At 42.1% G+C, this 25,659-nt stretch overlaps 1 protein-coding gene across 8 annotated transcripts in view; it reads left to right on the top strand.

Moving 5' to 3' along the window:
• The window catches only part of LOC115156715 (CMP-N-acetylneuraminate-beta-1,4-galactoside alpha-2,3-sialyltransferase), a 59,070-nt gene extending 33,626 nt beyond the window's left edge, over positions 1-25,444 (top strand). For 6 of the 8 annotated variants that reach the window (XM_029704325.1, XM_029704321.1, XM_029704320.1 and 3 more), the window contains 5 exons: positions 63-158; positions 375-561; positions 11,573-11,719; positions 19,062-19,208; positions 20,717-25,444. In XM_029704325.1, coding sequence (XP_029560185.1) covers positions 63-158; positions 375-561; positions 11,573-11,719; positions 19,062-19,208; positions 20,717-20,806 — 667 coding nt within the window. In that variant the 3' untranslated portion in view covers positions 20,807-25,444. Of the gene's footprint in view, positions 1-62; positions 159-374; positions 562-11,572; positions 11,720-19,061; positions 19,209-20,079; positions 20,460-20,716 lie in introns of those variants that run through there. The other 2 variants (XM_029704324.1, XM_029704327.1) reach the window with 2 other exon arrangements.
• The last annotated feature ends 215 nt before the right edge of the window (positions 25,445-25,659 follow it).

Genomic DNA, 25,659 nt, shown 5'->3' with positions numbered 1-25,659 from the left:
ATTAAGTAGCGCACTCGTGTGCAGACACACTTTTTAACCACTCAGATGTTCTTCTCTTCCAGTCTTGGTTGTAAAAGATGCATTATTGTGGGCAATGGTGGTATCCTGGCCAACAAGTCTTTGGGCTCGCGCATAGATGATTACGACATTGTGGTGAGGTGAGTCTACGTCCAATGGAAGGGCAACATGATGCCAGTTAAGAGGGTAAAGATGATAGTACTGCTGAATGTCAGTTCCTCCTTTTGAACTCTTGACACTGGTTAGACTTTAATGGACTTGGGGTTAGTTTGGTAGCCTGGGTGCCAGCCGCATATTATGTTATGATATCAACACACAATGTATTCGCCCCCATAGCATTTCTTCTCTAACCGCAGGTTGAACAATGCTCCTGTGACTGGTTTCAGCAAGGACGTGGGCACCAAGACCACCATGCGCATCACCTACCCCGAGGGGGCCATTCAGAAGCCTGAGCGCTACGAAAAGGACTCGCTATTCGTCTTCTCCGCCTTCAAACCGCTGGACTTCAAGTGGCTCAGACAAATGGTCTTCAAAGAGAAACTGGTGAGGCATACCTCAAGGCTGACTGTTACCTTTTTTATTAATTTGGACCGATAAGAAAAAGTTATGTTTGTTAGGGGTTGGGTGCACTTCCGCTGCCCTGAAAGAGTATGCATTCTTCTGCAAAATGTCCAGTCCCACCTCCTTTCTAGGTCTCTTCCATTGCTTCTCCATCTGTCATAACATTACGGCGACCACATAAACGTGAATCCCACTGGATGTTTTGGATAGTTTGAGTGCTTTCTGTGGCACCACATGACTAGGGGTGTTTTAGAAAAGCCATTATGGTCATAGATATACGTGCATCTTCTGTTTCAAATCAAATTCAAATTTCAAATTTATTTATATAGCCCTTCGTACATCAGCTGAAATCTCAAAGTGCTGTACAGAAACCCAGCCTAAAACCCCAAACAGCAAGCAATGCATGTGAAAGAAGCACGGTGGCTGGGAAAAACTCCCTAGGAAAAACTCCTGAGAAAGGCCAAAAACCTAGGAAGAAACCTAGAGAGGAACCAGGCAATGAGGGGTGGCCAGTCCTCTTCTGGCTGTGCCGGGTGGATATTATAACAGAACATGGTCAAGATGTTAAAATGTTCGTAAATGACCAGCATGGTCAAATAATAATAATCATAGTAATTGTCGAGGGTGCAATGACTGCAATGACTGTTGCAGTCATTTGCTCGTCTTGTGACATTTAGTGGATGTGGTTATGGGTTCTCACAATACTTTCCCATTTCCTCATGATTACGAATAACAGGGTTTAAATTGTGCTTTATTGGTTTTTCAATCTGAGCAAATGTTTTCTCCACTTTTCATTCTGCCCTGGTGAGAAATAAAACACGATTTTCCCATTTAAGGACCTTTGTCCTTTCTTTTGACGAGCCACTGACTGCCATGCTTGAGTGACAGCCTGCGAATTGGCCTCTTAATCCGTGGGTCTGCCTGTCTGAATGAGCTTTTCCTTATCTCTGCCAGGGAGGACGGCAGACAATCCTGTATCACTGAAAGAGCTTGCACAAGTACTCTTGTCAGTCTGCAGTTACTCTACCACAGTCAGGGTAGCGTATGCTAAATTCAAGGACATTTGCAGTCTCTCCAGATAGAGGAAAAAATTGTGTCTGCTGTTGAACTTGCCGGTCAGGCATTCAGTTAAGGGATTATTCTGGTAAATCTGGCAATCCAGCGTCTGGGGGATCCACTTCCTATCCAGTGCAGCTGTGTGACTTTCAGGGACCAGCAGGAATTTTTACTAGGTGACATTTGTCAAAATACAAGACTCTGGAGAGATAAGAGGGGTTAGGAGGAGGGGGAGTGAGAAAGAGAGGGTACAATTAGGGTAAGGGAGAGGGCCATAAGAATAAGGGAAAGCGTAAAAGAGTTGGCTGTTCGATGGTGCCTTTGAATTGGGCAGATTTGTCTGGACTGTCAGCTGGTAAGTAGCGGGGACAGTGGAAATGGTGGACATGGAAAACATTTATCTGATCTCTGGCTCCTCACAGATCAGCCTTTGATCTGCAGGGGAAGGAATACTTTCTCTCATTAAATAAATCACTGGTCAAAAGTCCTCTGTCTTGCATGACGGCACTGTAGTTGGGATGCATGCACGCACACACACTTAACTCAGTCACACCAACTCACTATTTTGGGTCGAACGTGCTTCATGCAGCTCAATGTAACTCACAAACTATAGGTGTTGGTTAACACTTTTACATTGCCACTAATGTACAGTGCCTTCAGAAAGTATTCATACCCATTGACTTCTTCCAATTTTTTGGTTTTACAGCTTGAATTCAAAATGGATTACCTTCATTTTTTTCTCATTGATATACACACACTACCCCATAATTACAGTAAAAATTGGTTTTTAGACATTTTTGAAAATGTATTGAAAGTTAAATACAGAAGTGTTCCCACCCCTGAGTTAATACTTTGTAGAAGCACATTTGGTGGCAATTACAGCTGTGGGTCTTTCTGGGTGAGTTCTAAGAGCTTTCCACACCTGGATTGTGCAACATTTACCCATGTATTATTTTCAAAATTCAAGCTCTGTCAAATTGGTTGTTGATCATTGCTAGGCAACCATTTTCAGGTCTTGCTATAGATTTTCAAGTAGATTCAAGTCCAAACTGAAAATCTGCCACTCCAGAACATTCACTTTCTTCTTGGTAAGAAACTCCAATGTAGATTTGGCCTTTTTTTAGGTTATTGTCCTGCTGAAAGGTGAATTAACCTCTTGCATCTAGACGTTCTGCTAGCGGAACCCCTAGCCATCAGCCAATGGCATCGCATGGCGCGAAATACAAAACCAACTAAATACCACAATTCAATTTTCTCAAACAATCAACTAATCACACAGCCATTTTCCAAGCAAGCATATATGTCACATAAACCCAAACCACAGCTAAATGCAGCAATAACATTTGATGATCTTCATCAGACGACACTCTTAGGACATTGTTATACATACATGCATGTTTTGTTCAATCAAGTTCATATTTATATAAAAAAACAGCTTTTTACATTAGCATGTGATGTTCAGAACTAGCATACCCACCGAAAACTTCCGGTGAATTTACTAAATTACTCATGATAAACGTTGACAAAATACATAACAATTATTTTAAGAATTATAGATACAGAACTCCTTTATGCAATCGCTATGTCCGATTTTAAAATAGCTTTTCGGCAAAAGCACATTTTACAATATTCTGAGTACATAGCTCGGCCATCATGGCTAGCTATTTTGACATCCGTCAACTTCGGGGTCACCTAAACTCAGATTTACTATAAGAAAAATTGGATTACCTTTGCTGTTCTTCGTCAGAATGCTCTCCCAGGACTTCTACTTCAACAACAAATGTTGTTTTGGTTCGAAATAATCCATAGTTATATTGAAATAGCACCGTTGTGTTCGTGCGTTGAGGTCAGTATCCGAAGGGTGACGCGCGGGCGCATTTCGTGACAAAAAATGTCAAAATATTCCATTACCGTACTTCGAAGCATGTCAAACGCTGTTTAAAATCAATTTTTATGCGATTTTTCTCGTAAAATAGCAATAATATTCCAACCGGGCGATGTTGTATTCGTTCAAAGAGAGAAAGAAAAACATGGAGTCCTCTCGTGCATGCGCACTCCAGTGTCAGTGTTCCCTGCCTGACCACTCATATAAACTCCTGCTTTTTTTTGCCCAGAGACTGCAGAGCTCTCATTACACTTTCTGGCGCCTTCTGAGAGCCAATGGAAGCCTTAGAAAATGTCACGTTACAGCAGAGATGCTGTATTTTTGATAGAGATGCCCTAGAAGGACAACAAATTGTTAGACAGGGCACTTCCTGCATGGAATTTTCTCAGGTTTTGGCCTGCCATATGAGTTCTGTTATACTCACAGACACCATTCAAACAGTTTTAGAAACTTTAGGGTGTTTTCTATCCAAATCTCCTAATTATATGCATATTCTCGTTTCTGGGTAAGAGTAGTAACCAGTTTATATCGGGTACGTTTTTTATCCGGCCGTGCAAATACTGCCCGCTAGCCCCAACAGGTTAAAATCAATCTTTATGGTATTTTAACGTAAAATTACGATAATATTCCAACCTGACAATAGCGTATTCATTCAAGGAGAAAAAGAAGGAGGGGCGCGCTCGCGGGATCGTGCATATCCAATCCCTTTGTTGCCAGGCAGTCCACTCAGTAACTGAGCTCCTATTATCTGCCCAGTGACAGGAGAATGCTCAAACCACTTTCTGAAGGCTTTTGACAGCCTTAGGAAGTGCAACGTAACCCCACAGATACTGTAGTTTCGAAAGGGACTAGAAAGAACTACAATTCTCAAATCCTCCACTTCCTGGTTGACTTCTTCTCAGGTTTTTGCCTGCCATATGAGTTTTGTTATACTCACAGACACCATTGCATATTATAGTGCATATTATAGTTTCTGGGCCAGAGTAGTAACCTGTTTTAATTGGGTACCTTTTTCATCCGGCCGTGAAAATTCTGCCCCCTAGCCCAGACAGGTTAAGGGGTCACTAACAGGTTAAGTATATTTATAACCTTTTTTTTTACTTTTACTCAAGTAGCATTTTACTGTATGACTTTTACGTGAGTAGTTTTCTATTAAGATATTTGTACTGTAACACAAGTAAGACAATTGGGTACTTTATCCACTACTGCACCCAGTCACTACAAAGATACAGTACAGGCGTCCTTCCTAACTTTCAGAGGCCAATGGTGACTTTACAACAGTTTAGAGTTTAATGGCTGTGATAGGAGAACACTGAGGATTGATCGATTAAAATTGTAGCCACCATACTTACTTAATTGACAGAGTGAATAGAAGTAAGCCTGTACAGAATAAACCTATTCTAAAACATGGGTCCAGTTTGCAATAAGGCACTAAAGTGAAACTGCAAAAAATGTGGCAAAGAAAGGAACTTTATGTCCTCAGTACAAAGAGTTATGTTTGGGGAAAATCCAACACATCACTGCGTACCACTTCATATTTTTAAGCATAGTGATGGCTGCATCATGTTTTCCTAGAGACACTGGGAGACAAATTAACCTATACACTGAAGTTGCTTACCAAGATGACATTGAATGTTCCTGGCCTAGTTACAGTTTTGACTTAAATCGGCTTGAAAATCTATGGCAAGACTTGAAAATGGCTGGCAATGCTCAACAACCAATTTGACAGAGCTAGAAGATTTTTTTTAAATAATAATGTGCAACTATTGTACAATCCAGGTGTGCAAAGCTCTGATTTACCCAGAAGGTCTCACATCTGTAATAGCTGCCAAAGGTGATTCTATCATGTATTGACTCAGGGGGTTGAATACTTATCTAATCAAGATGTATTGTTATTAAAAAGATATATATTTTTAATACATGTTTAAAAAGTACTACCAATTTGTCAGAGTATTTTGTCAATTAAATCAATTTTTATCCCACTTTGTAACAAGAAAATGTGGAAAAAACACTATACAGAAACATTTACCTACCAGTAAACAAGGATTAAGAACATTAGCCAAGCAGTATCTGTGTATATGCAAGAAGTCAAATCCAGATTATTATAAACAAAGCAGAATCAGTAATTTAGCCTGCTAACTTTTGATACACCTTCAGATGTAGACTAGCTCTTAATTCCCTGGTTTTGACAGAAGACTGGGTTATTGAGAGTATCTTGATGGAGAGGCTTCTGAATATTATTTTGATAATTTGCTACAGTACTTATTTAACTGCTTTGAGAAACATGCTGTAGGTCTGCTGTAGTCTATTTGCTGTAAGTAAACGGCTCCAGACTCTGCCAGTGGAACAAGGGTTGTCTAAAGACACCCTCTAAACCGCTCTGAGGCCACATAGTTCACACAAGTCCTCCTTTTGCTTGGAATGCTGTTAAGTGTTCCCATTGTTTTCCCTGTTTGCCGTCATGGGAGTGCGAAGGCACGGGTTTCACACACCGGATAACCCCGGCACAACCGGGAGAAGGGAAACTGACGTGACCCCCAGAGAGGGCAGAGGTCGTAGTGCGTGTCAAGAAAAGCAAATTGGCAAATGCTTCAGATTTCTCCTGAACAAAGGAAGAAAGCATCAATGTACCTCATAGAGTTTGGGTTGTTTTGGATTTTTGGTAACTGGAACCTTGGTCTGTCTGGCCAACCTGGTTTTCTTGAGGCGAGAGCCCTTCAAAAATTCCCCCCCCCCCCTTCATATTTCTTTCTCAAGTTCCTCCCCCGTGGGACATTGTGATGAGACACTGTGAACCTCGTAAACTCTGAGTTAAACATGTACACAGCGCTAATTACCTCCAGACAACCTTAATTGGGTTTGTTTGTAGCTTGGTGCTGCTATTTAGACCTTTAGTTACACTTAGTAGTACATTCCTGTGACCTGCTCTAGCCTGGTCCATAAACAAGTCCTGACGACTACCCCTTCAGTGATAGCAGATCGGAAGGAACCTGAATGGTGCAAGCAAAAAGGCAGAAACTTTCCTAAGCCCATTGGAAGCCCAGCGCCTATTGCTTACAGGACATCTACAGTGTATCAGGTCCTTCCAGACCTTCAGAACATCTAAAGAGTAGCCTACTGGGAGGGGGTATGGGGTTGTTTTTGGACAGGGAGTCAGTGTCCATCTCTCTGGTGTGCTCTTACCCTTTCCAGCTTGGTCCAAGGTCTCGCCTGGCTGCTTGTGGCTGGGCGCAGGGTGAAGCGTGTTTTGTTTTAATTTGCATAGAAGGGCCTTATGACCATCTGTGTATGGCCTGCACGTGTGAGCTGTCCAACTCGCTTGCCCTTCTTTCCCTCTCTTGCCCTTTAGCCTTTTCTCCATGATCTCCCCCTCTCATTCGGTCCCTCAAGCAATGGTGGTGAACTAGAACATGCACAGTGTAAAAATAGCTAGGTTCTGGAGGTTTATCTACCTCGACTATACATGAACTGAAATGCAAACAGGAAGCCGTAGAGGCTAGACATCTCCAGGGCGTTTTACTGAGGCTGCCTCCTTCCCATTGAGGAGCAGAGCTTAACTTCATCACTTCAATTGTACATCTATGGAGTGAATGCACCACAGGAGGTTGGTGGCCCCTTAATTGGGGAGAACAGGCTCGTGGTAATGACTTTAGTGGAATGCTATCAAATACATCAAACATGGTTTCCAGGTGTTTGCTGCCATTCCATTAGCTCCGTTCCAGGCATTATGAGCTGTTCTCCCCTCAGCAGCCTCCACTCGAAATGCACAGTATGTTATATCATTGTGTTTATGTGTATGTGCACATTAGACAGGCAGGAAGCTGTGTGTGTGTGTGTGTGTGTGTGTGTGTGTCTAGGTAAGTGTTGCAACCGAGGACCGAGTATTTTTACACTCTTCCGCACTCGGCGGCCCCGTTCTGTATGCTTGTGTGGGCCAACCTCTTCGCTGCTGAGCCGTTGTTACTCCTAGACGTGTGGCTGAAATAGCAGAATCAACTCGTTTAAAGGCGTTTCCACATACTTTTGGCCACGTTGTAGAGGGATGTGTGGGCCGTCGAGGTTGAAAGTGTTATCGCTGCGATTATACATCGGTCAGGAATGTACAAACCTTTTGAGATAGTCTTCCATATACTTCAGGTGTTTAGATCCTTATGTTCCGCCGCAACTTTTTCCTGACCGAAATCTGTTTGGGGGTTTTGGATTTTGTGTTAAGTGACATTCAGTCTTTTCAATACTACTGTCCTTGAGCACCACTTTCATCAGACTGTTGGTTGCAAGAATTTTTCCTATTCAGATCGATTTCCCCCCCCCCCTTCTTGGTACACATCTCTATTCTTCCCCGGCCTTGCATTGTCTTGCTTTAATCCTGCCCTTGACTCTTGTGTAGGTTGATCTGTATTTTCTTATGACTTGGGAACGACTAGACAGAGCCACTTACCAGAGGCTCTGAAAATTAAACACTGGATGTTCGGCTAGCAGGCCTGTTATAAGTCTCATTACTGTGTGACCGGTGGCCCACCCATAGCTCCTATGTCTGGTTATTGAGTTAACCGGGGACCCACCCATAGCTCTCATGTCTGGTTATTGAGTTAACCGGGGACCCACCCATAGCTCTCATGTCTGGTTATTGAGTTAACCGGGGACCCACCCATAGCTCCCATGTCTGGTTATTGAGTTAACCGGGGACCCACCCATAGCTCCCATGTCTGGTTATTGAGTTAACCAGGGACCCACCCATAGGTCCCATGTCTGGTTATTGAGTTAACCGGGGACCCACCCATAGCTCCCATGTCTGGTTATTGAGTTAACCGGGGACCCACCCATAGCTCTCATGTCTGGTTATTGAGTTAACCGGGGACCCACCCATAGCTCCCATGTCTGGTTATTGAGTTAACCGGGGACCCACCCATAGCTCCCATGTCTGGTTATTGAGTTAACCAGGGACCCACCCATAGGTCCCATGTCTGGTTATTGAGTTAACCGGGGACCCACCCATAGCTCCCATGTCTGGTTATTGAGTTAACCGGGGACCCACCCATAGCTCTCATGTCTGGTTATTGAGTTAACCGGGGACCCACCCATAGCTCCCATGTCTGGTTATTGAGTTAACCGGGGACCCACCCATAGGTCCCATGTCTGGTTATTGAGTTAACCGGGGACCCACCCATAGCTCCCATGTCTGGTTATTGAGTTAACCGGGGACCCACCCATAGCTCCCATGTCTGGTTATTGAGTTAACCGGGGACCCACCCATAGCTCCCATGTCTGGTTATTGAGTTAACCGGGGACCCACCCATAGGTCCCATGTCTGGTTATTGAGTTAACCGGGGACCCACCCATAGCTCCCATGTCTGGTTATTGAGTTAACCGGGGACCCACCCATAGCTCCCATGTCTGGTTATTGAGTTAACCGGGGACCCACCCATAGCTCCCATGTCTGGTTATTGAGTTAACCGGGGACCCACCCATAGCTCCCATGTCTGGTTATTGAGTTAACCGGGGACCCACCCATAGCTCCCATGTCTGGTTATTGAGTTAACCGGGGACCCACCCATAGCTCCCATGTCTGGTTATTGAGTTAACCGGGGACCCACCCATAGGTCCCATGTCTGGTTATTGAGTCATTCCCCCTTTTCGACCTTTAAGATATGACCAAGAGGCAACATCTGTCAGGGTACACAGCCTTGTGCACGCACTTAAAGTAACTGTGCAGTGTTTCCAGATTTGCTGAATGGGTGTAGACAAAGAGGGCTCTCCAATAGTAGTACCAAAACATTGAAAGACTGTTCTCAAAAGTGAGTTTACAAGTTGATTAACTTTCAAAGCAGAATTACTTTCCCATTGTTTCCTCAAATGCGGTGTATTGTATACCATGTTGTAGCTCTGAGTCTCTACTTTTATCCAATGTAAAAATAAAAAATAAATCAAATGTTGCTACATAAGACCGAATCCAGGTGGTGAGTCACATTTTGTTGTTACAAAGTGGGATTAAAATGGATTTCATTTTTTGTCAACGATCTACGCAAAATACTCTGTCGAAGTTGAAGACAAGTTCTAACATTTGTATAAAAAATATATGAAAAATTAAACACTCTTGATTAGATAAGTATTCAACCCCTGAGTCAATGCATGTTAAAATCACAAGTCTTTCTTGGTCATTTTTTTTATCCTGAAAAACTCCCCAGTCCTTACCAATTACAAGCATACCCATAACATGATGCAGCCACCACTATGCTTGAAAATATGGAGAGTGGTACTCCCTAATGTGTTGTATTGGATTTGCCACAAACATAACATTTTGTATTCAGGACAAAAAGTGAATTGCCTTGCCACATTTTTTGCAGTATTACTTTAGTGCCTTGTTGCAAACAGGATGCATGTTTTGTAATATAAATATTCTGTACAGGCGTCCTTTTCTGTCAATTAGGTTAGTATTGTGGAGTAACTACAATGTTGTTGATCCATCCTCAGTTTTCTCCAATCACAGCCATTAGACTCCGTAATTGTTTTAAAGTCACCACTGCCCTCATGGTGAAATCCCTGAGCGGTTTCCTTCCTCTCCGGCAACTGAGTTAGGAAGGACACCTGTATCTTTGTAGTGATTGGGTGAGCTGATACACCATCCAAAGTGGTAATAATAATTCTTCAAATTATATCGTTTTATAGATACACCTCTCCTGAATCGAACCACGTTGTCCGATTTCAAAAAGGCTTTACAGTAAAAGCAAAACATTAGATTATGTTAGGAGTATATCGTAAAAGTAGCCACATAGCCATTTTCCGACCAACCACATGCATCACAAATAACCAAAAAACAGCTAAATGCAGCACTAACCTTTGACAATCTTCATCAGATGACACACATAGGACATCATGTTACACAATACATGCATTATTTTGTTCGATAAAGTTCATATTTATATATAAAAACAGCATTTTACATCGGTGCGTAACGTTGACTAACTTTTTTCCCTCAAATGCATCCGATGAAACAGCGCTACAATTTACTAAATTACTATTCGAAAACATTTTTAAAATGTAATATTGTCATTCTAAGATTTATAGATGAATATCTCTTGAAAGCACCTGTAATGCCAGATTTAAAAATAACTTTACTGGGTAATCACACTTTGCGATAAAATGGGACGCGATACTCAGAACAATAGGCTAGCAATACAGGTCAGCTCCATCTTGGAACAATCGCATATCAAATCTAGTCTTGTATACTATTGTTAATAATCCCTTACCTTTGATTATCTTCATCCTCAGGCACTTCCAGGAATCCCAGGTCCACAACAAATGTATTTTCGTTCGAAAAAGTTCATCCTTTATGTTCCATTAGCTTGTTGTTGTTAGCGCGTTCTGAAGGCTGCACCAAAAGTTCCGACGTGCGCGGGGCTACTCTTTCAACAAAATGCATTTTTTTCTTATTTAGGTTCGTTCAAACATGTCAAACGTTGTATAACATAAATCTTTAGGGCCTTTTTCAACCAGAGCTCCAATAAAATTCTAGGGGAACGATTGCATTGTCTTTATAAACGTTTCGAAAGGGGAGGGTAGACAGGGGCGCCGGCGTCATAATGGTGATGGCCCTCCTCATGTGACCAATTTCAACAGCGTCTCATTCATTCAGTTTTCACAGTAGGAGACTCAAACCACTTTGTAAAGACTGGGGACATCTAGTGGAAGCAATAGGAAGTGCTCAATGAACCATAGCTCACGGTGTGATTAATAGGCAATGTGATGAAGTTGAGTCCGCAATTCAGAATTCCACTTCCTGTTTCGATCTGTCTCGGGGTTTTGACTGCCATATGAGTTCTGTTATACAGACACCATTCAAACAGTTTTAGAAACATTAGGGTGTTTTCTATCCACAAGTATTAATTATATGCATATCCTAGCTTCTGAGTTTGAGAAGTAGGCCGTTTAAAATGGGCATGAATTTTTTTCAAAATGCGCTGTGGCGCCCCCTATCCTAGGCGACCGTCAAGAGGTTAACATTTCTACTTTCAACGTCTTTCCTGAAACTCACCATCTCTCTTCCCCTCTCAGTGGAGTACAGAGGGCTTCTGGAAGTCTGTGGCACACTACGTCCCCAGGGAGCCCACAGAGATGCGCATCCTCAATCCCTACTTCATACAGGAGGCTGCCTTCCAGTTCATTGGCCTGCCGCTCAATAACGGCCTCATAGGCAAAGAGGTGAGTGACACTCAAACAGAAACCCGCTCCAGTTTAATGAAAATATTGAACTGGGAAGAATGTCTTTAAAAAAACATGTATGATGCTATGTTTGTGGAAAATGGCATCTTCAGTCACCTTTATTCAGGTGGATAAGATTAATCTCGGTTTGCAGTCTGCACGCAAACTCATATGCAGACATGCATTCACACATGCAGTACAAAGTGCATAGACTCTTACTCACTTTTTTTTTTGAAGTTCAAGAATACACACACAGGCACACCCTGACAGTCGCATTCTTGCTTTCACTCTCTCACACATGCGACGAAACGGTACAACGGCTCCACGGGCAGCCGGGAGCCGTTGACCGACCGTGCGGTCATAACCAAAGTGTGTTTGACACACTTCAGGCCCCAAACAGCAGATTCGCTGTTCCTATGACAACCACCGCAACGCAGCACCTTGCCATGCAATCACAGGAAATTAAACCGTTAAAGGGATACGGTGAGCGACAAGGCTCCAGGGCCACACGTGGCAGACCCCTGCTCTAGATTATTTAAAAAAATGTTAAAGGAACTGTTTACGGAGGGAAAATGAAGCGTCAGACGTATTACCTCCTTAACTCCTCCACATAGATTCATTTTGTTCTCATTTTTGTTTTGAGGGGGGCGTCAGATGATGCTGTAGATTCTGGACTGCCGCAAGGTCTGCTGGTTTTCATCTCTCCTTGGCACGTAATTAATCAATCAAATGAATTGATTGTCTTAACGTGGCCACTTACCTGGTTTACTGGGACCGTGGCTGGCTGATCAAAGTGATAGGTTAAAGTCCAGCAGATGCTGTCATCCTCCAGGATAGGAACTGTACAGCAGACTAGCTTGAAAGGCTAAAGTTCCACAGAGGAGAGCAAGGGAGATGGGTTAGGCCGGGGGTAGGGAGGTGGGCTGCAAAAGGGGTTAGGGAGATGGGAAGGGGTACAATAAATGTACATCCTTCTGCCCTGAACACCTGGTCTACAAGAACATGTGGGGAGCCCTGGTACCCCCTCAGTGTGTGTGTGTAGGTGGGGGGGATGGGGCTGTCCCAAACAACAATACTGATCAAGGCAAGGTGCGGCCTGATGCATCATTCCCCTAAAATGCCCACCTTTCTTGCCCCTGATTAGTACTTGTGTGTGTTAGCGGGCTCACGCAGCGGGGGGGGGGGGGGGGGGGGGGGGCCCTAAGTTACACCTGCCCTAGGGCTCCAAATCAAGCTGATGATGTAGAGGGGGCCTCATCCCCACCAATCGTCCTCCCCATGTACCCCTAGGCTTTGAGGAAGTGGAGGTCTGCCCTCTCAAACTACTGTGACATTGGGGTGGGCAGCTCTTTAAGCAAATTGTTGATCATGTTCAGATCAGGACAAGTGAACAACTCTGGCCCAGAACAAAGCCATGAGCAACGGGGAGTGGGATAGGAGGGTGGTGCCAGACCAGTCACAGACTAGGAGCAAGATTGCAGATTTAAAGGAAGATGGAGAATACAACGGTTCATATAGGCATTTTCGGTTTTGATTTGATTTCCAATGCTTGCTTGTACTACCTACTGCTCTTAGTGGAAAGGGTGTTGGCTTGTTGACGACAAACTCTCATCTCACCTTCTAATAATGCTTTTTTCCTATATTGCACCCCAACATAAGATACGACACACAATAAAAAAGTGACATGGCCACTAGTGAGGCGACTCATAACCCACAGTCCCCACAGTTATATCCGCTGGGCGGGTGGGTTTAGGGTCATGAAATATTGTGTGGATAATGGCCGTGTGGGTGGCGGCCGGGTTGAATAAAGAAAAAACAATACATAATTTTTTTTTTTATATACAGTTGAAGTCTACATACACTTAGGTTGGAGTCATTAAAACTTGTTTTTCAACCACGCCACAAATTTCTTGTTAACAAACTATAGTTTTGGCAAGTCGGTTAGGACATCTACTTTGTGCATGACACAAGTAATTTTTCCAACAATTGTTTACAGACGGATTATTTCACTTATTCACTGTATCACAATTCCAGTGGGTCAGAAGTTTACTGTGCCTTTTAAACAGCTTGGAAATTTCCAGAAAATGTCACGGCTTTAGAAGTTTCTGACAGGCTAATTTACATCATTTGAGTCAATTGGAGGTGTACCTGTGGATGTATTTCAAGGCCTAACTTCAAACTCAGTGCCTCTGTCACGGTTGTCTTCGTCTTCAGACGATATAATGAAATCATCGTCGGAAAAGGTAGACCAATACGCAGCAGGTACGTGTATGCTCATTTTGACTTTTATTAAACTATCAAAAGAACACTCCAAAACAACAAAACACGAAAACGAACGAACAACCAAAACAGTCTGGCAAAGCCTAGGGCTGAACACAGAACAATCACCCACAAATCCCAAACACAAACACACCCTACTATATGAGACTCTCAATCAAAGGCAGATAGACAACACCTGCCTTCAACTGAGAGTCCCAACCCCAATTAACCAAACATAGACATACATTCACTAGACTCCCCATAGAAATACCTAAACATAAACCAACACCCGGAATTACTAAAACAAACACCCTTTTAACAAAACACACCACCCTGAACCACATAAAACAAATACCCTCTGTCACGCCCTGACCAAACTACAAAACAATTAACCTTATATACTGGCCAGGACGTGACAGCCTCTTTGCTTGACATCATAGGAAAATAAAAAGAAGAACCTCAGATTTTTTTCTTAGACCTCCACAAGTCTGGTTCGTCCTTGGGAGCAATTTCTAAACGCCTGAAGGTACCACGTTCATCTGTACAAACAATAGTATGCAAGTATAAACACCATGGGACCACGCAGCCGTCATACCGCTCAGGAAGGCGACACGTTCTGTCTCCTAGAAAGGGACGTACTTTGGTGCGAAAAGTGCAACTCAATCCCAGAACAACAGCAAAGCACCTTGTGAAGATGCTGGAGGAAACGGGTACAGAAATATCTATATCCACAGTAAAACGAGTCCTATATCGACATAACCTGAAAGGCCGCTCAGCAAGGAAGAAGCCACTGCTCCAAAACCGACAGACTAAGGTTTGCAACTGCACATGGGGACAAAGATGGTACTTTTTGGAGAAATGTCCTCTGGTCTGATGAAACAAAAATAGAACTGTTTGGCCATAATGACCATCATTATGTTTGGAGGAAAAAGGGGGAGGCTTGCAAGCTGAAGAATACCATCCCAACTGTGAAGCACAGGGGTGGCAGCATCATGTTGTGGGGGTGTTTTGCTGTAGGAGGGACTGGTGCACTTCACAATATAGATGGCATCATGAGGGAGGAATATTATGTGGATATATTGAAGCAACATCTCAAGACATCAGTCAGGAAGTTAAAGCTTGGTCGCAAATGGGTCTACCAAATGGACAATGACCCCAAGCATACTTCCAAAGTTGTGGCAAAATAGCTTAAGGACAACAAAGTCAAGGTATTGGAGTGGCCATCACAAAGCCCTGACCTCAATCCTATAGAAAATGTGTGGGCAGAACTGAAAAAGCATGTGCGAGCAAGGAGGCCTACAAACCTGACTCAGTTACACCAGCTCTGTCAGGAGGAATGGGCCAAAATTCACCCAACTTATTGTGGGAAGCTTGTGGAAGGCTACCCGAAATGTTTGACCCAAGTTAAACAATTTAAAGGCAATGCTACCAAATACTAATTGAGTATATGTGAACTTCTGACCCACTGGGAATGTGTTGAAAGAAATAAAAGCTGAAATAAATAATTCTCTCTACTATTATTCTGACATTTCACACTCTTAAAATAAAGTGGTGATACTAACTGACCTTAGACAAGGTGTTTTTACTAGGATTAAATGTCAGGAATTGTGAAAAACTGAGTTTAAATGTATTTGGCTAAGATGTATGTAAACTTCCGACTAAAACTGTATGTATAAATTCTTGTGCAATTTATATATATAGGCTACATGGAGGTTTTTCTTTTTAGGCTATCGGCCATTAGTGCTTAAGCTTTAGGGCCTAACTTTACGCGAGCCAAATAGCCTACACGCCAATCACCAAACGCTTTTTGGAACAGGCAGAAAAGTTAGCATCGATCCACTAAGGTAAAAAGGACAATGCCTGAGTTTAATTAAATAAGAAATGGAGATTTGAAAATAGAAAAGGAGGACCAGATAGTATTAAAACCTCTGGCTTTCATCAAGCTGCCCACTCAAGAAAAAGCTTCAAACCTGAACCACTGGTTATAGTTATCAGTCAACCTACCAGGGTAGTTAAACAGCACAGGAGTGAAATCAACAACATGTATTGATCACATCTTCACTAATGCTGCAGATCCATCGGATATAGTGATCACAATATAGTAGGCATATCTAGGAAAACCAAAGTTCCAAAGGCTGTGCCTAATATAGTGGTATAAAATGTCATACAATAACTTTTGTAGTGATTCCTATGTTGTTGGTGTAAAGAATGTGTTTGTGTATAATCAGTGGTGTGTAATGAGGAGAAAACAGATGTTGCACTTGACACATTTTATGAAATTGCTTATCCCAGTTACTAATAAGCATGCACCTATTCAGAAAATGACTAAAAACTGTTAAATCCCTGTGGATTGATGAGGAATTGAAAATTGTATGGTTGAGAGGGATGAGGCAAAAGGAATGGCAAATAAATCTGGCTGCACAAATGAATTAAAATAATAAACTATACTATGAACCAAAGATAAATGACAAAGAATGATAGTAAAAAGCTTTGGAGAACCTTCAATTACATTTTGAGAAAAAGGTGAACTCAGCTCCATCATTCATTGAATCAGATGGCTCATTCATTACAAAACCGACTGATATTGCCAACTACTTTATTTATTTTTTAATTGGCAAGATTAGCAAATTTAGGCATGACATGCCAGCAACAAACGCTGACACTACACATCCAAGTATATCTGACTAAATTGTGAAAAACAATTGTAATTTTGAATTCCGTAAAGTGAGTGTGGAAGAGGTGAAAACAACATTGTTGTCTATCAACAATGACAAGCCACCGGGGTCTGACAACTTGGATGGAAAATTACTGAGGATAATAGCGGACAATATTGCCACTCCTATATGCCAAATCTTCAATTTAAGCCTACTGGAAAGTGTGTGCCCTTAGGCCTGGAGGGAAGAAAAAGTAATTATGCTACCTAAGAATAGTAAACCCCCTTTACTGGCTCAAATAGCGACCTAGCAGCCTGTTACCAACCTTTGGTAAAGTTTGGAAAAAATTGTGTTGGACCAGATACAGTGCTATTTTACAGTAAACACATTTACAACAGACTTTCAGCACGCTTATAGGGGAAGGACATTCAACAAGCACAGCACAGAAATTGATAATAAAAAGACTGGGGGGTCTGTTAGACTTCAGTGCTATATTTTGGATGAAGTTACCTGTCTAACAGAACACAGCAGGTGTTCTTTAATGGAAGCCTCTACAACATAATCCAGGTAGAATCAAGAAATTCCCAGGGCAGTTGTCTAACCTCCTTACATTTGACATTATAGTCATTTAGCAGACGCTCTTATCCAGAGCGACTTACAGTAGTGAATACATACATTTCATACATTTTTTCCACATACTGGTCCCCCGTGGGAATCAAACCCACAACCCTGGCATTCCAAACACCATGCTCTACCAACTGAGCCACATGGGACCTTACTTTTTTAAATCTTTACTAATGACATTTGAGTAAAGCCAGTGTTTCTATGTATGTGGATGACTCAACACTACACGTCAGCTACTACAGCAACTGAAATGACTGCAACGCTTAACAAAGAGCTGCAGTTAGTTTCAGAATGGGTGGCAAGGAATAAGTTAGTCCTAAATATTTCAAAAACTAAAAGCATTGTATTTGGGACAAATTATTCACTAAACCTCAACTAAATCTTGTAATAAATAATGTGGAAATTGAGCAAGTAGAGGTGACTAAACTGCTTGGAGTAACCCTGGATTGTATATTGTCATGGTCTAAACATACAACAGTAGCTAAGATGGGGAGAAGTCTGTCCATAATAAAGTGCTTCTCTACCTTCTTAACAGCACTATCAACAAGGCAGGTCTTACAGGCTCTAGATTTGTCGCACCTGGACTACTGTTCAGTCGTGTGGTCTGCTGCTACAAGGATTACAATTGGCTCAGAAAAAAATTACAATTGGCTCAGAACAGGGCAGCACAGCTAGCCCTTGGATGTACACCATTAATAATACGCATGTCAATCTCTCCTGGCTCAAAGTAGAGGAGAGATTGACTTCATCACTACTGTGAGTGCTTTTGACATGTTGAAATCACAGAGCTGTCTGTTTTTAAACGACTAGCACACAGCTAGCACACACGACTAGCACACAGACACCCATGCATACCCCACAAGACATGCCACCGGAGGTCTCTTCACAGTCCCCAAGTCCAGACCAGACTATGGGAGGCACACAGTACTACATAGAGCCATGACTACATGGAACTCCATTCCACATATTCAGGTAACTGATGCAAGCAGTAGAATCAGATTAAAAAAACGTTAAAAATACACCTTATTACACAGCGGGGACTGTGAAGCAACACAAACATAGGCATTAAACACATGTACACATGGATTTTGTGTTGTAGATATTTGGTAGTGGAGTATGGGCCTGAGGGCACTCACTTAGTGTGTTGTGAATTCTGTAATTAATGTTTTTAAAATTGTATAACTGCCTTAATTTTGCCGGACCCCAGGAAGAGTACCTGCTGCCTTGGCAGCAGCTTATGGGGATCCATAATAAATACAAATACATAAAATATGCAACCAAGCCGAACTGAAATCCTATCAGAAACATGTTGGGTCGTTTTCACAGCTTTTGTATTTCCTTACAACTGGTCAAACTGATGTCATTTGGAAATTTGGCACTGAAAATGTTTCCCATTTTTCTTTTTCCCTGCTCCCTAAATGTCTTTGCTCCGCGAAAGATGTCAACTAGATTGAAGCATTCATTCTATAATTTATGACATTCTGGTGAGCAAGGGTTTATTTAGTCTTCTAGGTTAATGTATACTGACAGAAGAGAAGCTGCATGTACTTAATTATAGACAATTTGACTAACAAATGACAGAAATTCTAAGCAGAAACATATGTAAATAAGGCAAAGAAAATCCTGCATCCCCTGTCATAAAATCATTCCTCCGTCTCTGACTATATTTACTATATTTAGATTTTCACTTCATCACATATTCAGGCGTTTGCAGATGGGTTATTAACGATTGCAGGCGGGTGCAGGTGAACAAACAGCTGACCCGTGCACCACTAATGGCCACCTCTGTGCTTTTCCTTCTCCAGAACATTCCAACCCTGGGGACCGTCGCCATAACAATGGCGCTGCATAACTGTGATGAGGTGGCGGTGGCCGGCTTCGGTTATGACATGAACATGCCTCACGCACCCTTGCACTACTACGAAACGGTCAAGATGTCTGCCATCAAAGAGGTGCGTGTTTTTGTTGCATTCATATCAACTGGAAATGGGTGCATCTCAGTAGGCTTCGAGTGGCGTGTCCTCTCCTTGTCTACGCTAAATCAATGTGAAAGAACTGGAAGGGCGAAAACGCATTGTCAGTGCACAAATCCACCGTATTGCTTTCCCCGATCCTGTGTTTTCAGGAAAGTGCAGATGAGAGAGCAGAGACTACATTGGGTCCCCACTAGACCTGTTAGACTATTATTCCAATATCTGTGTCTTTTGATTGGCTCTCGCATCCCCCCTCCTCCCTTTGAACTATGACCAAATAAATTACCCCAAGACGGAGCGTTTTAATCCTCCACTACAGACTGCATCAGTGTTCTGTTATTACAGATGTCACAGAGGGGAGCTGACATAGGAACTATGAGCTCAGAATGATAACCTTTGTCTAAACTCCCAGTGAACTCCTGACATTTGCCATGTTGAGCAATGCAATCAATGGAAACATCTAGTAGGTCTATCGTCATTGGAACACTAAAAGACTACCGCTCCCTCATGTCCTTCCGCTGGTGGTAATGTGCTGAGGTCACGTCTGAGGGGGTGATGAGATGCAGTAGTATCCTTACTCACTGTCTGACGTGAACTAGTCCCCTCCTTCAAACAGCGTTACCCACCGAAGACGCGAGATGGATCAAGGTGCACTTTGGGGTGTTTTTCAACTTTCTTTAGCTTAGTGTAAAGGGGTTGTACAGGAGTGAATGTAGAATACCACACTGTACAGCATGGCTGTACACACCATTTGTATGTGTGTGTTATGTGGATGCAAAGATGTTAAAGCAAGAGGGAGGTTGCTTCCATATCTACTTTCTGAACTATCTCTTCATCCCTGGACTTTCAGCCTGAATCAGATAGCAAGGCCTGAAGACACACACCGGTGTTACCTCTCAAATGGGTTTCCCGGCCATGCTCCCTGTAGAGCATTGAAACCCTAGACCTGGTTCCGTGTGAGTGAGATCCGTCAGTGTCTGGGCCGGGCTGACCCAGACAGGCCAGGGGCCCTCGAGCGGCTCGGTCCCACAGCTTGGACCCAGGTGGGTTCCCTGGGGCAGCTGTGGGGCCCGGTTCAGCCCGGTCCTCGCACTTTCAGGCCCCAGAGCCCACCACCTGCTCTGGTTACACACTCTGCCGACCGGACTGAGGGCCTGGATCACAATAGGGAGGGAAACGCGGTGTGGCTCCATACACACACACACACACACACACACACACACAAACAAAGGCGCGCGTGCACACACACACTATAATCTATCACACATTTATCAGATAAGCAATGCATGCTTTTACTAAAGTGCCTATGGCAAGGCTCTTAACCAGGTCAAGTGAAATGTTTTGATGCAGAGAGAGATGATGCAAACAGAATAGAATGCAAGGAACGTCCTCCAAGTTTAGGCTGATGAGAACAGGGTCGTTGAACCTGACCTGCATTCATCTGACAATCTTCTTGTTTCTGATTGTGTTCCCTTGCACCTCCACAGTCCTGGACACACAACATATCCAAGGAGAAGGAGTTCCTCCGCAAGCTGGTGAAGGCCAACGTCATCACGGACCTGACTAACGGGATCTGAGTCTGACCATCCAAGGGGTTTGCCTTTTCACAAAAGAACTACAGAACAGAGGATGCTGGGAATGAACCTGGGTGGTGGGGGGGGGGGACCCTTAGAACCCGGACCCTGGTGGTCTGCACACTGCCTGAGTTTTTATGTAGAGGAGATTTAAGCGGATGACTCGGTGGAAATGCACACATATGTGCCTTCTGACCCAGAGGCTCCTGTCTGACACAGCCAGGAGGGACGGGCATGGATCGAACGCCAGTGAGCGGACAATCGGACAACTGCGTTTACCGTTTTGAAACCAGCGAGCATCGAATGAACGCATGAGTGGTATGGAAGAGGAGGACGGAAGGTCTGACAGACAGATGTAGAGACTGACAGACAGCAGGAGAGACAGAGGGACCGATAGTTACAACAGTGCCAAATGTACCTCGTTCCAAAGGGGGGAGGAGAATACCTCTCTCTCTACTGCCTGAATGTATTTACTTTAACAGTGTAACTGTCAAAGATTTTTACTATGCTTTTTAACAAGCTCCAGCGACCTCCACCCCATCCCCAGTTCTCTCAGTACTGTCTTTCCCGGCGAGCCTCCATCCAGGCCTGGCGGGGAGAAACCTTTTTCAAACCTCTATCTCCCCCTTCTCACTTCCATATCAGCAGTTGTTTTTGAGGCCACCGTGCGTTTTGAGATTAGCATTTCAGATTTTAACAGGAAGTTTAGGCCTGGATTATTTTATTTTGATTGAATTTGTTTATAATTTAAGGCTGATAGAGCACTAACTATCTTTTCCTTCTAACAGTTCGCCATAACTTGCTTCCTCAATAAGTTGTTGAGTGGATGTCCCTCAAATCCTAGTATTTCTATTATGGCTCTTCACAAAATCAGAACAATTATATTTCCAGTCGAAAATGTTCCAAATGAAGATACCACTTCATTTTTTTGTACAAACACTGCAGTGAGGCAGACCGCCTAGGCCTAGGTTACCAGCCACGCAGCGAGAGAGTGGAGATGGGAACTCTCCATTATTTGTGTGGTGCTGAGAAACATTCTTAATTTGTCCATGTGCAGAGCTTATGTTCCCTTCCGCCATGAGACTATATGTTGCCAAGTTTATTTTCCCTGACTCGTAGCACATGCAAAAATTGTTAACTTAACCTTTATTTTTATTTCTCCTGTTATGATGGTTGAATTTACACCATCGTTGAAACAGTGAAATCCCCGTTTTAGAGACAACAACCCGGTAGATGGATACACAGCAAAAGTGCAAGCAGGTGTTTGTTTACGATAATTCTGTTTATTATCAGTTAATTATTACATGAATTAACCTTGCACAGGCTATATAAAGTTTAAACCTGTGTGGCTGGTAAAAGTTTGAGTAGCCAATTTCTGCAGCCTTATAGCCTATTTGATTCTGGGAATTGTTTGTTTCAATTAAACAATATTGAAGGTAAAGGTATTGTTTTTTGTCGGCTATAGGCTTTCATTAGTTAAGAAGGCTAATTGGAAGGCTCTTTTTAAAAGCGATTTGAGTTGTCAATGTGCTGCATTGTGAATTATAAGAGAGGCTTATTATCGTTCTTAATTCATGGCATTCTTCTAGCCAAATCTTGAATAGACATGCAGACAAATTAATACAGGGAAGGGGAACACCTATTACCCTCCTACTCTGGAGTCATAAAAACAATTTAAATATATATACTTTTTTTGGCGGGTCACGGATTGGCTCTCAGAACAATTCTACGTGGTTGGTTTGGGTTGTGGAGAAAAATCTGTCCTGATGTCAAATATTGGTTGGGGCTCGGAATTGATGTGCCTGACCCTTGCAAGACTAGATTGCAGTAAATTATCCACAGGAGTTGTATTATAATATCCTTTTGACTTGCATTATTAAACCCAGACTGGTATTACAATGTGAAAGCTTACTCTTCCCAAGTTTCTCAGCAAAAACGGCCATTTTTTTATGTTAGTTACAGTTCAGTATTTAAGTGTTGCTCCGTGCATAGCAGTGGTTCAGTAGTGACCAGATAAGACCACGCTATGGTTGCATTTTCTGCCTCCCTCGCTGCTTCCCTCAACATCGTCAACAAAACTTAAGAATGTCAATTTTAAGATTTGAATATTTAAAAATGTACCGAATGTAATAATCAGCTTTATATGGGGAATTTTATTCTGACATGATACGTTTTGTTTTGTTTGTACCTTTTTTGGGGTGACATTTGAGTTGTTTTTTTGAAAGTCAGTCATTTTCTATGAGGCTTTTTTAATTAATATAATTTATTTGTTTTGTGCTTCCTGGACTGGACAGGAATTTAAACAGAATTGACCCCAACACTATTTTTCCAAGCAGAATATAACAATTAAAACTGGAGACAACAATGACATCATACAGGAAACCTCACCATATCACCCATTGGGAGAGGTCTATATCAGTTATCACCTTGCCCTCAATCACTGGCAAGGTCGTTACACTTCAAATCACATGTGTTGCTGTTTCATTGTATATTATATATACAGTACCTTCAGAAAGTATTCATTCCCCTTGACTTATTCCACATTCTGTTACAGCCTGAACTCAAAATGGATTTTCCCACCCATCTACACACAATACCCCATAATGACAAAGTGAAAAAATGTTTTGAAAAAATGTATCACATTTATTTCAAATGAAATACATTAATATCTAATTTACATAAGTATTCACACCCCTGAGTCAATACTTTGTAATCACCGCCAAAGTTGCTTCTACATCGTTCTAAGAGCTTTGCACATCTGGATTGTACAATATTTGACCATTATTCTTTTTCAAATTCTTCAATCTCTGTCAAGTGTGTAGTTGATCATTGCTAGACAACCATTTTAAAGTCTTGCCATAGATTTTCAAGACGATTTAAGTCAAAACTGTAACTAGGCCACAGAAGCATTCAATGATGTCTTGGTAAGCAACTCTAGTATAGATTTGGCCTTGTGTTTGAGGTATTGTCCTGTTAATAGGTGAATTTGTCTCCCAGTGTCTGTTGGAAAGCAGACTGAACCAAGTTTTCCTCTAGAATTTTCCCTTTGCTTATAGCTGTATTCCTCTTATTTTTATCCCCCAAAAACTCCACAGTCCTTGCCAATGACAAGCATACCCATAACGTGATGCAGCCACCACCATGCTTGAAAATACGAAGTGGTAATTGGATTTGCCCCTAATGTAATGCTTTGTATTTAGGACAAAAAGTTAATTTCTTTGCTACATTTTTTGCAGTATTACTTTATTGCAAACAGGATGCGTGTTTTGTAATATTTTTATTCTGTCCAGGCTTCCTTCTATTCACTCTGTCAGTTAGGTTAGTATTGTGGAGTAACTGACTGGGTGTATTGATGCACCATCCAGAGCCTAATTAATAACTTAACCCCATGCTCAAAGGGATATTCAGCGTCTGCTTTTTTTTTTTGTGCGAGGCATTGAAAAACCTCCCTTGAATCTGTGCTTGTAACTCACTACTTGATTGAGGGCCCTTAGAATTATCTGTATGTGTGGGGTACAGAGATGGGGTAGTTACTCCATAATCATGTCAACCACTATTATTGAACATGGAATGAGTCTGCAACTTATTATGCGATTTGTTAAGCACATTTTTATTCCTTAACGTATTTAGGCTTGCCATAACAAAAGGCTTAAATATTTAAGACATTTCGGCTTTTAATTTTGCAATAATTTCTAATATTTTCTACAAACAAAATTCCACGTTGACATTATGGGATGTGGAGTACCACAGTATGTGTCAAAATACCAATAAAACCTAGTGGTCAAACAGGGAAATGGTTCCAATCGTTTCTCCACCATTCATTTTCCCCATAGGGGATTTTGGAAACACTTCAAATAAAGGGGCCGTGTTTCGTGTAGGCTTACCCTGGCGTGACGTTTTATTAACCATGTAAATCTCTCTCGGACAAAGTGACTTTTTATAAATATATATTTACCTGTATTTACCCCCCAAATTGAAATAATTAGTTGCTAATGTGGCTATCATAAAGGACTACAAATGCCATGATGATCTGGATTGAGACTGCGAAATCGAGGCAAAGGTAAAAAATCTCTTGATTAACCATCTAATGCTAGCTAAGTATAGTAATGAATAAATAGGCTACATTTCTTTAAATGGACAATAAATTGACACAATACTTGTCAGCAAAAGTATCAGCTAGAAATGACGCGCAGGAGTTTTGCATGATGTCTACTTTTATGCCTATTAGCATTTTTGAATCTGAGAGTAAGTAGAGCCGGATATATTGATGAAAGTCACCTTGTCCGAGAGATTTACATGGTTATCAAAACGTTATGCCAGGGTAAGCTTATACGAAACAAAGCTCTTATTTTAAGTGTTCCTAAAGTGAAATGGTGGAAAAATTATTGGAACCTGTTTTGACCGCTAGGTTTTATGGGTATTATGACACCTCCACTGTGGTGCCCTATTGTGTGTAGATCAGGGACACAATCTCAATTGAATCAATTTTAAATTCAGGCTGTAACAACATTTGGAAAGAGTAAAGGGTTGTGGATACTTTCTGAAGGCATTGTATAAACGGCTGTGTGTGTATATATAGACTTTGTCCTATCTGCGACTTATTAATAAATATGTTGACCCTTTGGTCGCTTGGTAAGGTGACTGATGGATGGTGTGTATTTGTTTGTTTTGTTTGTTTTTTGTTAAAACATAAAGGACTGTCAATGGGTGGTCTAGTGTGCAGGTAACTATCTGTGCAGGCCTTAGTTAGGTTACAAGGCCCTGGTGTTCTTTCCTGTTGTGCAGCCCCATACTATAGCTGTGTCCATTACTCTTTTATAGAGATTATAGACTCCACAGGAAACATACTGTTAAGG

This window comes from Salmo trutta, chromosome 21 (genome assembly GCF_901001165.1).
Source record: "Salmo trutta chromosome 21, fSalTru1.1, whole genome shotgun sequence".
Taxonomy (NCBI): Eukaryota; Metazoa; Chordata; class Actinopteri; order Salmoniformes; family Salmonidae; genus Salmo; species Salmo trutta.
This window is presented reverse-complemented; position numbering and strand designations above follow the sequence as displayed.